The sequence below is a fragment of the Castor canadensis genome, chromosome 4 (genome assembly GCF_047511655.1).
Source record: "Castor canadensis chromosome 4, mCasCan1.hap1v2, whole genome shotgun sequence".
In the NCBI taxonomy this organism is placed as follows: domain Eukaryota; kingdom Metazoa; phylum Chordata; class Mammalia; order Rodentia; family Castoridae; genus Castor; species Castor canadensis.
In genome coordinates, this window is record NC_133389.1 from 139,026,083 (window position 1) to 139,043,336 (window position 17,254).

At 35.8% G+C, this 17,254-nt stretch overlaps 1 protein-coding gene across 5 annotated transcripts in view; it reads right to left on the reverse strand.

The window, feature by feature from the left end:
• Positions 1-17,254, reverse strand: part of Tfpi (tissue factor pathway inhibitor) — an 83,763-nt gene that overhangs the window by 35,643 nt on the left and 30,866 nt on the right. For all 5 annotated transcript variants that reach the window (XM_020182744.2, XM_074071246.1, XM_074071248.1 and 2 more), the window contains exon 2: positions 2,904-3,024. In XM_020182744.2, coding sequence (XP_020038333.1) covers positions 2,904-3,012 — 109 coding nt within the window. In that variant the 5' untranslated portion in view covers positions 3,013-3,024. The remainder of the gene's footprint in view (positions 1-2,903; positions 3,025-17,254) is intronic.

Consider the following 17,254-nt stretch of genomic DNA (forward strand, 5'->3'; position numbering starts at 1 on the left):
TATCTACCAGCCTACGGTCAAGAAACTGGAAAATACGCAGGAGAATAAAATAGGAATTCAATCTGATACAGCCAGATAAATTAAGTTACAGTTTACACCTAATCATTTTGTAATTTATTTTATGTATTTTATGTCTCACAGTCTGAGGGTTACAGTCTTCTCCCTCCTGTGTCCTGGGAAGTCACATAGCAGGTTCAGTATGATATTTGGTGCCTGAATGCATCATGCCTCGACTATGAGAGTATCATTGTTGTGTATATTGGGCTTCCAGGCAATCTACTATCTAAGAGTTCTCATTTTGCTTTCCTCTGTGATTCTATTTCTCTGGAAGGGAATATACAAACATATTGCCTTTCTACCAGGAAAACTATGCCAGCTACCTTTATAAAGTTTATATTACTACCTAATGGAAGGAGTGGTTTTCAGATTCAGATGCTGGAAGTTGGGTAATTTAAATCACTTTTAACTTCAAAAAGGTATGGATGGCAAACCACACTGTAAATTCATTATTGTTTGATTCCTGCTCATCTCTCTCTGAGCCCTAAGGATTTTGAAAAAGCATATCATTACTGTTTTCATTAACATTCTTTTGTTACCAAGAACTTTATTGAATATCATCCTCTCTGGTAATTGGACTGATATTTTAAAGAGGTTTACCATTGGAGATAGGCACAGTGGTTCATGCTTGTAATGTAAGCCACTTGGTGGTAGTGGTAGAGATAGAAGGATTGTGGTTTGTGGCCAGCCTAGACAAAAAAAGTTAGAAGGATCCTATTTGAAAGAACAAACTGAAAAAAAAAAAGAAAGAACAAACTGGGCATTGTGGTTCATTGCTATAATTCCAATTACACAGGAGGTGTAGGTAAGAGGATCACAGTCTGAGGCCAGCCTGGGCAAAAAAATGTGAGCTCCTGTCTGAAAATTAGCTAAAGCAAACAAGGCAGGAGGCATGGCACAAATGATAGAGCACTTACTTAGCAAATGCAAGGCTCTGAGTTCAAACCCCAGTACTCCACCCTCCCCCCAAAAGAAAACAAAAAAATAGGTCTACCATTAATTGTGACAAAAGCAATAAAATTCAGTACATTTTTCTATTAATGACAGTGCTCTAGTTCAACAAATTAATGTTTCTATAAAATGATGGTTTGATCTTGGCATCATGTGACAAACTCTAACTCCAAAATTGAATTTATTCAGATGTGAAACATGCTATTGAAAGAATAATTGAAAGGAAAAGTAGGTAAGACTATGCATATGGTCAGCCAAGAGATCTTCAAGTTTACATTAAGACTGAAGAGCCTGGTGGGTGTGGTGCTGCTCTCCTGTAATCCTAGCATTCTGAGGCTACAGAGGAGGATCAAAAGTTTGAGGTCTATCGGGCTACACAGAGGAAACCTGTCTCAAAAACAAAAATGAAAGTTCTATTTCATTTGCTTATGTTTGCAAGCTATCATGTAGTTATTTCAAGCTTTGGGTTAATTATTAATAATTCTGGTTTCCTGGCAGACTATCAGCAACAAGAATTTCAGGAATCTCCCAGGTTACTGGCAGCTGTTTTCTCAATCAGTTGGGGGAATTGAACTGGGAAGTACTGGAAACACTTTGGCCATTCTTCCTCTTCCTGAGATAAGGTCACAGGACATTATCCTCCGCCTGTCTTGTTTCCATAACCTTCAGAGTATCATTATTTTAGCCTATTTCCTAGTACCCCTTTTTCCTTGAGACGCCATCCAGCTGTGTGGTCAAGGCTGGCCTACAACCATGATCCTCTTGCCTCTACCTCCTGAGTGCGAGGGACCCACCCCCTTCTGAGAAAAGAGCCAAATGAAGGACTAAAAGGCATTTTGTAATGACCACGTTCCTATAATGTTCCTTGTAAAAGGCACATTATGCATTATGGTTATTGCTTTATTAACTAATGCTCCATCTCCAGGAGGTTTTCATAACACCATCTTCCCACACCAAGCTCTCAGCTGGCCAAGCTTGGGTGAGGCCCCTACTTTGCCTCAATAGTAGCACCTTGTGCATGCCTTGCCAGTTCATTTGCTACATGGCAATGAAATCACCTGTCTACCCTCAGTCTCCTTTATCAATCTGTGAGATCCTTAAGAACCTGGTCTCAGCTGACACTGTTTCCCCAGTAGCAAAATATGATGTGTTTATTCAATCTTTGCTAAAGAGAAATGCACAGAACATAGTCACTTTAAAGAGCTGTTAGAGGTGTGAAATAAGAATGCTTTTACAGAAATCTGTTGAACATCTTAAACTACTGCATAAATATTAGAAGCGATGGCTATATTCTCTCATTATTACAAGTAACTTGATATTTCTATCAATCATTTACTAATTGGCTACAAGTTGTAACTTTTGAGAAAGGTATAAATCTATAAAAATCACTTTACAGTCTTTTCCTTGTTTTGGGATTCATTACAAACATTTTTATTTGCAGATATGGAGATTTATGGCCCATTACTAGACCCATTGATATACTTGACTATATTCTTACATTAAACCCATCTGGGAGATTCTCATTTTGGAAAAATATGGACAAGAAGGTGAGACTAGTTGAAATCTCTGATGTTTGAAGTTCCCTTTTCCTTCTCACACTTCTTCCAGGGAAAGGGTACCATCAAGTTTCCAAGAAAATTTCTTTTCAGCACTTTGCTTCTTGCAATATTCCAAAGTTACTCCAGGGTTTATTATTATAACCAAGAAATCTTTCTTGATAAAGTGGCTTGATTTTGGGAGTCTACAAATTAGCACATTAGGTATAAGAACTTTTTAAAGAAAAATGCCACTTCCTTAAAAACTAATTTTCCATCACAACGGAAAAATAGAATAATTTTACACAAATTTGAAAGCATTGACAATCTTAAAAAATACAAACACTTCTAAGATATTACCTGTAATATTTGTATGTTCTTCATCCTCCTCAGGTTCAGCACTAAGAAGCATAGCAGCAAAACTAAGCAGTAGATATACAGAAGCCAAAAAAATATGTTCTTTCTTCATGATAAATCTTTTCTGAAATGCAGAACCCAAACATATTTAATAAATAAAAGTTGAGGTGAACTAACCTTTACACTAGCAGAAGGCATCATGCATACTTTTAAATGCAAATTTCTATGACATTTAATCTGTACCCACATACATCTCTGTCTACATAGTCTGTGAGTCATATTTAAAATGTATGAAGCATTCAAAGTTGTGGACAAACACAACCTTACTGCATACATTTAATAAGATTCAAGTGTACGTACTTCAATTCCAAAAACACAAATTAGAAAGGTAATAATTGAGAAACATGGGTAAATGCTGATCAATATGAATAGGTATGTATTAAGATCTATTTCATATGCAATTATACTTTCTGCATCACTCTCAGCTATTCGTATTTTTCAGTCAGAAATAATAAATTTTATTTTTTCTTGCATTTTTCCTGTTAGGTTCTTAAAGCAACTTTCAATTTCTGATTTTTCTCCCTTTGCTTTGATACTGCTTTCAAAAAGGAAATACATTTTCAGAAATTCTAACTTTGTTTTTTTATATGTATTTTATAACTAATTTCCTAACCAAGTTTTCTAAGAGATAGCAGACAGAACTGCAAACAAAAGAGATGTCCAACATTCTAGCCACTTCCTTTCCCCAGTTCATCCTTTACCTACTTACTTATCTTTTTTTCAAGAGTTTCACAGAAGTATGACTTTAAGTGATGAGCCAACACTTCTACACTCAAAGGGAAACAGATTTCAGCAGGAGATAGAGACATTTCCTGTTTCAAAATGATTTAAAGATCCATAGGGGAAAAAAAAGGGAAAAGTACATAAAACTCTTTTTTTAGAAAAGATGATTTCTCCTTTGGATCCAAAGGTGAAAGGAAATGTGTAATGTTCAAGCAGAAATACACGATCCTATCCAGCCACTGTACCAGTGACTCAAAGAGAAACAAGAGCTTAGCAGTAAACACAGTACCAGATACTCCATCAAGAGAAATTTCGAGAATTCTCTGGTTTTGGCTGTACACCGTTTTATAGATGCAAAATATATGATTAAGATGTGTTTAGCCTTAAAATAAATGGCAAAGTAACAAATTCCATTTAACCTTAACCTTCATTAAAATCACTGGTAAAATAATCTATTCTCTCATGTTGCATTGAAAATGTCAACATATATTTGATTTTTAGTCAGTAGCAGTGTTACATGCTTTGTAAATCATACCATACAACATACGAATCCACAGACTATCTACATATATATATATGTGTATATATATATATATATATGTATATCCATTGTTTTCTAACAAACGTCTAATCTTTATTTGGGAAAGCATTCTTCAAAGACTCTAAGGTTGGTTGCTAGCTATAGAGTTCAAGAATTAGAATTATAAATCTATCAAATTTTTTCTTTAAAAATTGCAGCCTTAAGTGTTGCCTAAAGTTAGTCATTCTAGTCTTTCCTTAGTTGCCAGGAGCTAGCATGAACAAATTTAGGTAAAAAGGCTGTAAGCCATCATTCCAGAAAATATGGAGCTCATACTGGAAGGGCAAGTTTCTGTTTATCTCAGAAACAATTAGAGCCAGATAGCTGATCACCACCAGGTGTCTCACACTTAGATGTTATACTCTAGAAAAGCTTTAATTTCTCTGGGTGCAGCCCAAATTTCTCCACATAGCATGAAACCTGGTCACACACCAATCTTGGATTTCAAACTATAAAGATTCTTCCATCAAAATGATGCTTTATTCTCCTTTCCTAGGCTTATACAGCTCGAGAATAGCACTAATAATTTCAATTTGTAAGAAGTGCCATCATTTGGAACAATGCATTTGAAGTGAAGTCCTGCAAGAGACCTGTTGGCTTTAATGGGCTCCAGACCAGATTTAGTGAATCCTAACTCAGTCAGGGGTCTGGAACAGAGAAATGTAATAACATGACAAATCTTAAGGGAAAAATATGGTTTGAAGGGTGGAGTGAGTAAATGTAGCTCCCAGAAGGCAGGAAATGTTGGCTTCTAGAATAAGGGAAGGGTGTTGGACCACACAGGACAGCAAGCCATAGTTAGAATAATTTTCAAATGTAAAATTAGAAATAATTTTCACTAGACACAGCATCTATTGACACGCAGAGATTTCTTAAGCCACTGTTTTGGGGTTAATGGTTAAAATGAGCAAATACAGGAAAAATCTGTATATATCTGTAGGTGTAAAGAAATAACATCTAAAGTTCGATTGAGAGATAGTGCTTTCTTTTTGTAGACATTTTAGGCTTATAGAAAAATAGGACGTGGTTGGGTGGGGTGCTGGAAGGCACGCAGTGGCTTTTCTAAGACACTGGTTCTAGGTTATCTGACTCCAAATAGGACATGCCAGGGAAAAATGCGTGAAATATGCTTTTAAAAAGTGGTACTGTTTCATAGGTTCTGACTGTCTAGCACAAGATTTGGTGCATAATAATGCTAGTGTTTTGGTCTAAATAGACTTCCACTGAGCAACAATTTTCTTTTGAAAAAAAATGGGCATGTCCTGCAGCAAGAATGTATAGAGAAACCCCTTTGAACATCAACTTAAATATTAATGAAAGACAGGACTGTAAAATAGGTACAGAGTGTGTCTGGGGGTACTAGTAGGAGGGAGGAAGGTGAATGAAGGAGATTAAGGTGAGGGTATACAACTGATGAACTTCATATACTTATATGAAATAGAACAAAGAAACCTCTTGCAATTGCTTTAAGTGGGGCGGGGAGAGGGTTGAGGGGCAAAGAGGATGGTGGCTATCTAGCCAATGTACAAATATAAGTCTAATCGAACTATAACTATGAATCCACCCTGTATTACGAGTATATCCTACTAAAATAATTTTTATAATAAAAACAGGTCATGTTAAGGGGAGGGTACTAGCAGCAGGAGGAGGGTAAATAAAGAAATTAAAGAAAGGTGAATATAGTTTGTATGTTTTCTACACATGTACGAACAGGGAGTACTGAAACCTATTGAAGTCATTTTAAGAATGGGGATTGGGGAAAAAGGAGAATAATGGAGAGGAATGAACCAAACTGGGTTGCAATATATGTATACCTGGAAATGTTACAATGAACCCCCTATACAACTATCATATACTAATAACAATATTTAAAAAAATGGATATGTGTCACATTTGGTAATCCATGTGCTCTCTACAAATTTTCAAAGTCCCCATATTTTGATACTCAAAGGCATTTTTGAAGATGTATTAACTTCCTTTACAATCAACTTATGGGTAACAATCAGTCTTTTGTAGTTCCCAACAATTAAAGGTCATTTTCGCAGTTTCCAGTATAACATACTGAATTCAAGTGGTAGAACATTTAAATGTTTAGCAAGCGTAAGGCCATGAGTTCAATCCCAAATTACACACACACACACACAAAATCCTGTACAGCACACTCATGCTGACAGCATAACAGTTTATGTTTTCCTTCTACTAGTGAACCAGCTGCAGCATTTCTCAATCAGTCTTGGACCAGCATGTTTTCTCTCACAAGTAAGTATTGCCCCACATTTTCCCATTAATCTCTAGGCCACTGTTCAATCACCACCTGGTTTCAGCTCCAGGATACCATCTGTATCAGTAGATTTTTTTCTTTTTCATTAACATATATTCATTGTACAAGGGAGGATTTGTTGTGACAATTCTCTCTGTCTTTCTGTACTACTGGGATTTGAACTCATGGGAGTTAAGCTTTCTCTTCTTGAGGTCAGATTATCTTCATAAATTGGAGTTCTTTTGCACCAGAGAGTTTTCTGGTCTCCTCTACTTATGAAATTATTCAATGTTTTGCTTACATCAGTATGGACTCATGGGTATTATTTTGTAATTTGTACTGTAATCCAGTACTATATTATTCATATTGCTACTCAAATTGTTTCTCAGCTTTGGCCAATATGGTGGAACACTGAGTTGGCTCCTGTACTTCTTTGACATAGCTCCACCAATATGGGTTATCAATTTTTTGAGTGTCTCCTTAATTTTTCTTTTGCTAAAAGTGTTCCAGGTTCATAATGTATATTTCATGTCCCAATCCTCAAATCAGTCATTTCTCTAGAAAGCCTTGTTTCTGCTACGGGATATTGGTATTAAGAACCAAAGTCTTGGGCACTAGCTGTTACTGGAATGTCATTTCTTGTAGTCTCTCTATTTTACAGATTACATAAATATATGTGCGTACTATCCTACATGTAAGGATACATTATCTTTAAATATAACTGTTTCCTCCTGTGACTGGCTTATTTAATTTAGAATAATGTCTTCAATTTTCATCCATGCTGCTGCAATGGATTATTATCATTTCTAAGGCTGAATAACACTCCATTGTATAGACATAGCACATTTCTTTATTAATTTGTATGTTAATACTTGGGTTGTTTTCATCTCTTGGCTAATTGTGAATAATGCAACATAAAATGGGAATGCAGATATAGTTTCAAGTTTCTGGTTTCAACCTTTTGGTGTGTACCCTTTTGCTGGATCATAAGTGAGATTTACTTCCAATTTTTTTGAAGAATCTCCATTCTATTTTTCATAGTTACTCTACCATTTTACTTTCCTACCAACAATGTGTCAGGGTTCCAATTTTTTCACATACTCATCAACACATCATCTTTAAAATTTTTAAAATAATAACCATCCTAACAGGTGTCAGGTGATATCTTATTATTTTATTGATTTTCACTTTCCAGATAATTAATGTTGTAGAGCAACTTTTCACATACCTGTTAGTCATTTGTACTTTTATTTTTCAGAAATATCTATTCATTTTTTTTTGCTCATTTTTGTTAAGTTATTTGGTTTGGGGTTATTTAGTTGAAGAACTTGCTCACATATTTTGGAAATTGAGCCCTTCTCACATATATAGTCTGAAAATATTTTCTTGTTCTTTTGTTTTCTGATCTTTTGCTCTGCCATGTGACCTTGCCATGATATGCTGACTTGCCCAGAGCAACAGGGTCAGCTAACCATGTGTTGGAACTTTAAAACTCTCTGCTTATGATAACATCAGAAAATATTCAGCCTTTCTGAGACCAGACTTAATGCCAAACAACTCTGAGGGAGGAAAAAATCTTACTGCACTGCAGATGTAAGAAAATAATTGGAATCAATGATATTTGAGTGCCAACCATCAAACAAAGGAAAGATGCATATACAGTACAGAAGCTTATGAAAATAGACATTTATGAGGTCTTGAAGTTACAATACTGCAGCAATGACCATATTTGCTACTTTCTTTAGGAGATCCACAGAGGATTAAGATACAACCATACAACCATTCAGTAATAGATTGCATGTGACCTCAATCCTTCCAACATGTTGTTCAATAGCACCTGTGATGTCAAGGTCATCCAGAAAATTTATTATTGAGATGTCAATATTCTCTAATTTGATCATCAGATATAATGCAATATCTATCAAATCTCCAGCAGGTTTTGTTTTGTCTGCTGAAACTGATAAGCTACTACTAAAATTCATGAGTTAATTCAAAAGGTCCAGCATAGCCAAACTAGCCTTACAAAAGAAAAAAGGTGGAAGAATCACATTTCCTGGTGTCTAGGTTTCTATCATCAGATGAATGCATAAATAAAACAGAGTATATACACATAATTGAGTATTTTTCAGTCATACCAAACAATGAAATCATGTCATTTGCAGGAAAATACACAGAACTGAAGATCAAGATGTTAAGTGAAATAAGCCAAATAAAGAAAGAGACGTGTTTTCTCTCATATGTGGAACTAAGTTTAAAAAAATGATAATGAAAATAGGGAGGGGGGAAAAAGACTGGAGGAAGGAAGCAGAAAGTAAAGGGCTAGAGAAGATGGCTAATTTGAACAAAGCATGTTGTGTTTATGTATGGAAGTGACATAGAGAAACCCATTAATTTGTACAATTAATATGACTTAATAAAAATTTAAAATGAAAACAACTTAATTAAAAGCTACAGTAATCAAGACAATATAGTAATGAAATAAGACAAACATATAGATTAATGGAAGAGAATTGAGAGTCAATAAATAAATCCACATACCTGTAGTCAACTGATTTTTTGTCAAGGGTGTCAAGACCTCTCAGTGGGGAAAGAATATTCTTTTCAACCAATGATGATAAGACATCTGAGTAGCCATGTGCTAGAGAATGACACTGAACTACTCCTTTGCACCACATATAAAAATTTACTAAGAATAAATTAAAAACTTACATGTAAGCAATAAAATTTGCAATATGCTTTAAAATCACAGGAGCGTTGTTATAAATCTACACAATTTATAAAGATGTGTATAGGTTATATGCCATTTTACATAAAGGATTTGATCATTTGCAGATTTGGGTATCCTCAAGGGTTCAGGCACTCATCACCCACAGATACAGAAGGGTGAATAAACATGAACTTTTACAACTCAATGATTAAAAAATCCTAATTAATGATTAAATAACCTAATTAAATGGGTAAGGGATATGCAGTTCTTTTTGTTGTTGTTTGCTTTTGTTTGAGACAGTCTCACTATGTAGCACAGGCTGGCCTGGAACCCATGATTCTCCTGCCTCAACCCCTCAAGTAATGACATTATAGCGGTGCACCACCACTCCTATCTGGATAAAGGATCTGAATAGATAGTTACCTAAGAAGATATTCAAATGAACAATAATAATATGAAAATATGCTTGACTTCATTAGTCAGTAGAAAAATGAAAATAAAAACCATGAGATACTACTTTGCACACAGTAACATGGCTATGATAAAAAAATTAGATAACAAGAATTGGCAAGGATTCCACTTACAAATAGATAGCTAAATGAAATGAAACACGTGCATGAAGATGTGTATACAAATGTTCACAGCACTGTTATTCATTCTAGTCAAAAAGTGGAAGCAGTGCAAATGTTCAGGGGGTGGTGGGAAATAAAGTGAGGCAGATCCATACGGTGGGAAATGCAGGAGGCAAGTGCAGGCAGCACTACGCATGAATGAGTCTTGCAAGTATTATGGAAGTGAAAGATGCTAGTTGTAAAAGATCAAACATTACTCCATTTGTGTGAAATGTCCAGAATAGGCATACCTACAGAGGAAAAAAGTAGATTAGTGATTGTTAGGGTTGGTGAGGAGTGTGAATTTATCTGGAATTTTCTTTTGAAGTTGCAAAAATGTCTCTCAGATTGGATAATGCTAATAGTTGTACATCCCTGTGATTATATTAGTCAAACTACTGATTTGTGAACTTTAAGTAGATTAATTGCATGTATATTAATTATAATTCAATGAAAACATTTAAAAAGAAATTTGATGCAATTCCACTTGTCTATTTTGCTTTGGTTGCATTTGCTTTTGGTTTCATTTTCAAGAAGTCTTTGCCAAATCAATGTCAAGACTTCTTCCAGAAATTTTACAGTTACAGATGCTATCTATAATAGTGAAACTTGTAGGAGCACAGAGCACAATAGTGGTTGCTGGGCTCAGGGGTGAGGGTGGTAGGAGAAGTGGAAAGTTGTCCAATGGCTACACAGTTTCAGTTATGCTAGATAAATAACTTAGAGAAATCTGCTACATAACCTAGTGCTCATTGTTAACAACAGTATTTTGTGTTTCAAAATTTAAGAGAGCAAGTCTCTTGGTAAGTGTTCTTGTGAGAACTGAAAAGAAAAGATAATAAAGACAGAATCACGAGAAAATAAGAGATGTTGGATCTGCCTCTTACCTTGAGTGTAGTGAAGGTGTCATGGATGTTTGCATGTACCAACTATCAAATTATACCTATTAAACAGCTATTTAATCTGTAGCTACTCATATATCAATTATATCTCAACAAATATAGAATAAAATACATAAATTAATCTTCATGGAAAGACCTTAATGTATATTAAGCCAATTGTGGATTCTTATGTATGTCTTCAACTCTATAACCACATAAATCATGTAATTAATTGTTCAGTTTTAATATATGTATACAGCAGTATTAGAATTATCCATATACCATGGCAAGCAACTTTATGAAGTAGAGTGAAGTGTCAGTGTGCTGTTCCTTTGCACTTTGTGCTTATAGACTCCACACATTTCTGTTTACCTAGCCCAACATTGCCTCTACCAACTCCTTCATTAAGGTTGTTTCCCACATTTGTAATACAGTGCAATTCTCTTGTCCCAGTCCATATTCTTTCCTGGAATTCCTGACTCAGAAATACATAATGACTAATGCTACAGATGCATCAATGTAGTATTGCAGAATAGTTTACTACCCCAAAATTCCCTGTACTTCCCCTATTCACTCATTCCCCCCTCCTCTGTAATCCCCTAGGGCATCACTGATCTTTTTACTTTCACTATAGTTTTGCCTTTTCCAGAATGTCAAATAGTGGCAAACATATCATTTAAAGTCTTTTCATATTGGTTTCCTACACTTAGCAATATGTACTTAAGAGTTCTCTATATAGTTTCAGTTTTGATAACTCATTTTTTGTATCACTGAATACCAATTCTTTGTGTGGGTTAACCATAGTTTGTTTATTCACATACAGAGAATCTCTTGGGTTTTGCTGATGATGAAAAAAGCATCTATAAGTATTTGTGTGGGTGGACATAAGTTTTCAGATCAATTGGAAAAATATTTAGGAGAGTGACTGCTAGATCGTATGTTAAGACTATGCTTACTTTTGTAAGAAATTGACCAACTAACTTTAAAAATGGCCGTCATTTTGCAATCCCACCCTTCACAGGCAAAAAGGGGACTTCTGTTATGCACATTCTCATCAGCATTTGAACTGTCAACTTCTTAGGTTTCAGCTATTCTAGTAAGTGTCTTCTTGTGCTTTGTTATTGTTGATTCTCAGTCCCCTGATGAAAATGATGTTTCTTTTTGCATGCTATTTGCCATATTATATATTTTTGGGTTAGGTGTCTTTCCGGATCTTTTGTCAATTTTTAAATTGAACTGATTGTTTCTTATTGTTGTGTTTCCAGAATCCATTGTATGATTTGAATAGATTTTCTTCCTGAGATATGAGACTTGCAAGCAGTTTTTATACCGTGGAGGTCATACCTTTTGTTTTCAGTGACTGTCAGGACTCCACTGCAGCCCTCAGCAGACTTTGGATTTTTGATCTTGCATCACATTGCACCAATGTGCTTGGAAATTTACTGGTTTTGAGAAGCACCATTTCAAGTTTACAAATAGTTTCATATCTCAGAGTACAGTTTATTAGCTTAAAATTATATTTAGAATATTTTTCTTGCTAGTTTGACTTAAAATTTCTGGCATTAAAATGAGCTGCCATATTTTTCCCATATATGCATATTTTTACTATTTTACATTCTTTCTATTTGATTGGTATTTTATTGTTTAGACACTTGTAAGATTATTTTCAGAGTACAGTTTAACAATGTGCATTCCTTCTTCTAAATTTCATAACCATTAAATAATCTGATCCATATTACACATTTAAATTTGCCTAGCATGGAAGCCACTTTGGTCTCCTCAGTGGCAACACCATTTAAATTAGTTAAACCTGCCTGAGGTACAATTGTGCATCCAGTTTCTGTCAAACATCTTCAAATACTATTTACTATTGGTGATTTATCAAAATAAGTTGTGATGAATTAGTCAAGTGTGTTTAGCCATTTATATCAGTTTATTAACTGTTAAAAATAGACTTCGAAAGAAAAATTACAGATGGGCTTAATATTTTTTTAAAAATTGAAGTATGTATAAACAATTATTCCATAATCTTTAAAATTCAACTATGTTTATTCCCTCATAATCAGTTAACTGATTTGTGGGGAGGCATCTTTTTGATATATTGGCCTCAGATTCTCTTTCTTAATCCTTTTTAACTCTAAATCTGACCTCAGAAGTTGTTTAAACAAGGCTAGATTGTGTAAATGTGTGGCAACTTATGTGTGATAGCCTATTAAACACTAGAGAGATTTGAAACTATGAGCAAAGCCTGGATCCTTAAGGAATTTGCCCTCAATACACTTGAGGAGATAATGCTACAGATAAGGAAAACTCAGCAGTTTTTCTGAGCAAGTAAAACATATAAAAGCATGATGTGATATGTCCTCTGATAGATCCATAATATATAGAATGACATCAGGAAAATGATATTGTAACTGAAACTTGTAAACAGCTAGAGTATTGCAAAGGATCAGACTGAAACTATGACTGTGGGGTTATCAGTGGAACTGTGCAGAAATGGGCTGATATGAAAGACCTTTTGAGTTAAATATTGATAAAATTGAGTAATCAAGTAAGCAAAGGATATGAAGGACAGAGAAGTTAATGATATACTGAGTGAGTTCTTATGCTAGCCACACTACAAAGTACATTAAAATAGTATTGCTTTGTGTGCATGTTAGAGATACATTCAGTTCTGGAACAACTGCATAGTTACAGCTTTGCCAAGTGGATCTACACAAGGACCATTAAAGATATGTGGCAGGAGCTGGGAGATGTTTCCCAGTATCATTGTCATCATCACCACCATCATCATCACGAAGCAGGGCTATTTCACCATAGGAAGCATGCCTGATAAGCTAAACCCAGCTACACCCTCAGTTTTACTGTCTCCCAATCTTTCTTGTAATCACCCAGCTTTATGGAAACTGTCTATCAGACTGCTGATTCTTGAATAAATAAAGCTCATTGTAGGCTTGGAACTTTGAAATTGCTTTTTCCTGTGCTAGGAGCATTCTCTCACAATGCACTAGAATGACAGATCCCTTTCTTTTATTTAGGACTCTGGTCAGATCATTTCCTCCAAAAGATTTTAAGCACTATATTTTAAAAGGGATCTCTGTCACTCTATCTGCATAAAGTGTTTTTTTATTTTTAAGCCCCTTGCCTTCTCATTATTGACTTGCATGAGTTCTTTACATATTATACATTATATTAGCTCTTCATCAAATAAATATATATATTCTACATATGTTATATTATATGCAATACACATATACTATGTATGTATATTAAATATTTTCTCAGGCATCTTATCTCTTATTTTCATTTAAGTGTGTTTTGATAAATACAAAATTTTAATTCCAATAATTTTGACTCTAATAACTCAATAGTTATTAGAATATTCCCAGAGTTGTACAAATACAACAATCATCAGTTTTACAGTATTTTATTTCATTTTCATTATCTCATAAGAAAACCCCATCCTTTAGCCATATTACCTTCTCCCCTTCAATTTTTCCATCTTTACATCCATAGAAAACCATTATTCTACTACTTTCTGTCTCTATAAATTACCAGGAAATTTCATGTAAATGAAATAAAATGATATGTAGTCTTTTACGTGTTTACTTCTTTCACTGAACCTAATGTTTTCAAGTTGCACTCAAACCATTGGAGTACTTCATTCATAGGAATATTTCATTTCTATTTATTGCTGAAAATATTCTATAATATAGATATACCATAATTTATTCATTCCTCAGCTCATGAACATTTTTGCTATTACTGATTTGTTTATATGATTGGATAATTCTGAGAGGAACATTTGTGTAGATGTTTTGGTGTGGACATTCACACGAATTTCTCTTAGATATAAACTTATGAGTAGAGTTGTTTGATTATATGGTGTATTTGCCCATTTTTCATTACTCTAATGAAACACCTGAGGCAAATTAACTTTATAAGAAAGACAGATTTATTTAGCTTACAGATTTGGAGACTGAAAGTCCATAATAACATGACCACTTGACTCTGGTCTTTGGTGAGGATCTAATGACTGATGGCAACATGTTGGGGACACTTGTAGGAATGAGAAATCATAACTACTCTCTCTCACAAAGCTCAGGGTCTACTGGGAATCGCCTTAATCCCTTTTGTGGGAGGACCTCCCAGTGGGCCTCACCTCTTAAAGGTTCCACACCATCTCCCAACACCACCACTCTGGGGACCAAGCTTCTAACATATGAGTATCTGGGGGTACAGACCATATCCATAACTCTAGGATTAACTATTTGAAGAACTATTAGACTTTTTTTTCAGAACAGCTCATCAGCTTATATTCTACCAGTAATATCTTGCTTACTTTTCTGAATAGCACTTGTCACCACTTATATATTTATTTGCTTACACATTTATGTCTCCACCACTAATGTTTGCTATTCTTATATGCATATAGATTTATTATTTCTACCCATTTCATACAAAAAAAGAGATCACAAAATAAATAACAGAATGGTGACATCAGTATTTTTTCTGTTGTATCTTTTGTATGATTTATTCTGCTTTCCTGAAGGTATAACATATTTGAGTTAAAACTATGTAAAAGAAAATTTCAGAAAAGTGCTTACACAGAAGCACACATTAATTTACATCACATTGTTTAAGATAAATAGCTGAGGATCCAAAATGGTGGTTAGGGTAAGGAATCAGAAATCCTAAACTACATGACTCTAGAAACCCCCTTGAGATGTCTGAGCTATACTTAGGTAATTCTGATTGCTTCTAGCCAAAATAGAAACCACCATCACATTAGGTGCAGATAAAATTCAGACTGACCCCTAAATCAGCCTTTAATTGCACCTAACAGCCATAAAAATCCTACCTGGCACAGGCAGCAAGGTGTGTCCAGCTCTGAGAAAAAAGCCCCCTAGTGATTCTCTTCTCTATTTTTTGGTTTTTTATTCTCCCAACAAGCAGAAGACAAAGCATCAATCAGAATCAAACTCTGCAACATCCTGGACCCCTTTCCCATGGAAAGTCTCCCTATGCTGCACAGCACTGAAAAAAGTGTGCCATTTCTCCCCACCAGCTGGCTCCAAAGTTGCTTGTGTGAAACAGCAGAACTAACAGGTGAGGATCATGTACCACACGTGACTCTCTCACCAACTCCCCAGGAAAATAATCCAGTGCAGCTCCTGAACAGACTGAACCCCCCCTCCCCAGCAAAACTGAAAAATATAAACAGTAAATGGTAATCTAACACCAGCAGGAGAGATGGGGGTGAAACACTGAACCTGCCCCTGAGAATGGGGGTGGGGGAAGGAGCCAAACTCTCAGCACTGAACTCTCAGTGAAATGTGGGAAAAGCAGCAAAGGCTGAGAACAGGGCAGGGCAACAAGTCAACATCCCAGAGGAGCTGCCAGCACCAAGCAGTATTGGGGGAGGCATAAGACTGACAGCGGGAGTGGGGTGACAAGCCAACCTCCCAAAGAAGGGCAGATGGTGGATCCTGGAGCTGATCTCTGGGAGAGAGGGCAGCATTCAAAACTGAATTTTCACCTCCCCCTCATATCCTTCCCTAACCTATTACCACACTACCCCTCCCTCCTACACACTCATCACCTGCTGACTAGCCTACTGTGCCAACTGTATACAACCTAAGCCTCCTGCAATCCCTGACACAAGCACCCTCCACTACAACAGCAGAAATGCACCCAAACACACAAAAGGGCCACAAAACACAGCAGCTCCCATATCTCATCCCCCACCCATGCACCCACCCCTTTTCCCACCCCCCCTTTTTAGTGCCACATTTACCAGTTCTCCAAAATCTATAACTAACCTAATAACCATTATCCACCTCAACTCCCACTGTTTATAGATATTATCATCAAGGGGTTTTCTATATAATATGTAAACAACTGGTCTGGCATCGAACCTGTGAATTTGTCATTCTTAAATTACACCTCCAGGCCAGTGACATAAAGAGCACATCACCCTAGCTAAGAACCAAGTCAATCAAAACAAAAAATTAAATCAGAGAAAGAAATCAGGCAACCAAAACCACCAACTAGCCTATCAAAAACAGTTGCACAGCACCAAGTGGAGCAATGAAAAGAAGAAGAAAGGATGAAACCACTTTCCTCAAAAAAAAAAAAAAATCAATACAGGATTCAGTGGGAAATGAAGAAAATGGATACCCATTTCATGACCTTAACAAACAATGATAAATGTCACTTAAGGAGCCCAGTGACACCCAATAAAAAAATCCTCAAGAAGAAATTTTGGAAGGTGTCACTAAGAAATTCGTGGAGAAGATAACAGACATGTTTAACCAGAATGTACAAGATGCACTCTTGTATCTCATCATCCACCGAGACCAGAAGGTTGGCCCCCCATGCTGCACTCACATGGCCCCCCAGCCCCTGTGTGCGCCCGGCCCTTGGCCTTCTCTCTAGTCTGTCTCTCCTGTCTCCAGCCATCCAATGTTCTTCTGGATGCCACCTGCTTGGTGAAGCTCTGTGACTTTGGCCTGGACCGCTCCCTAAGCGA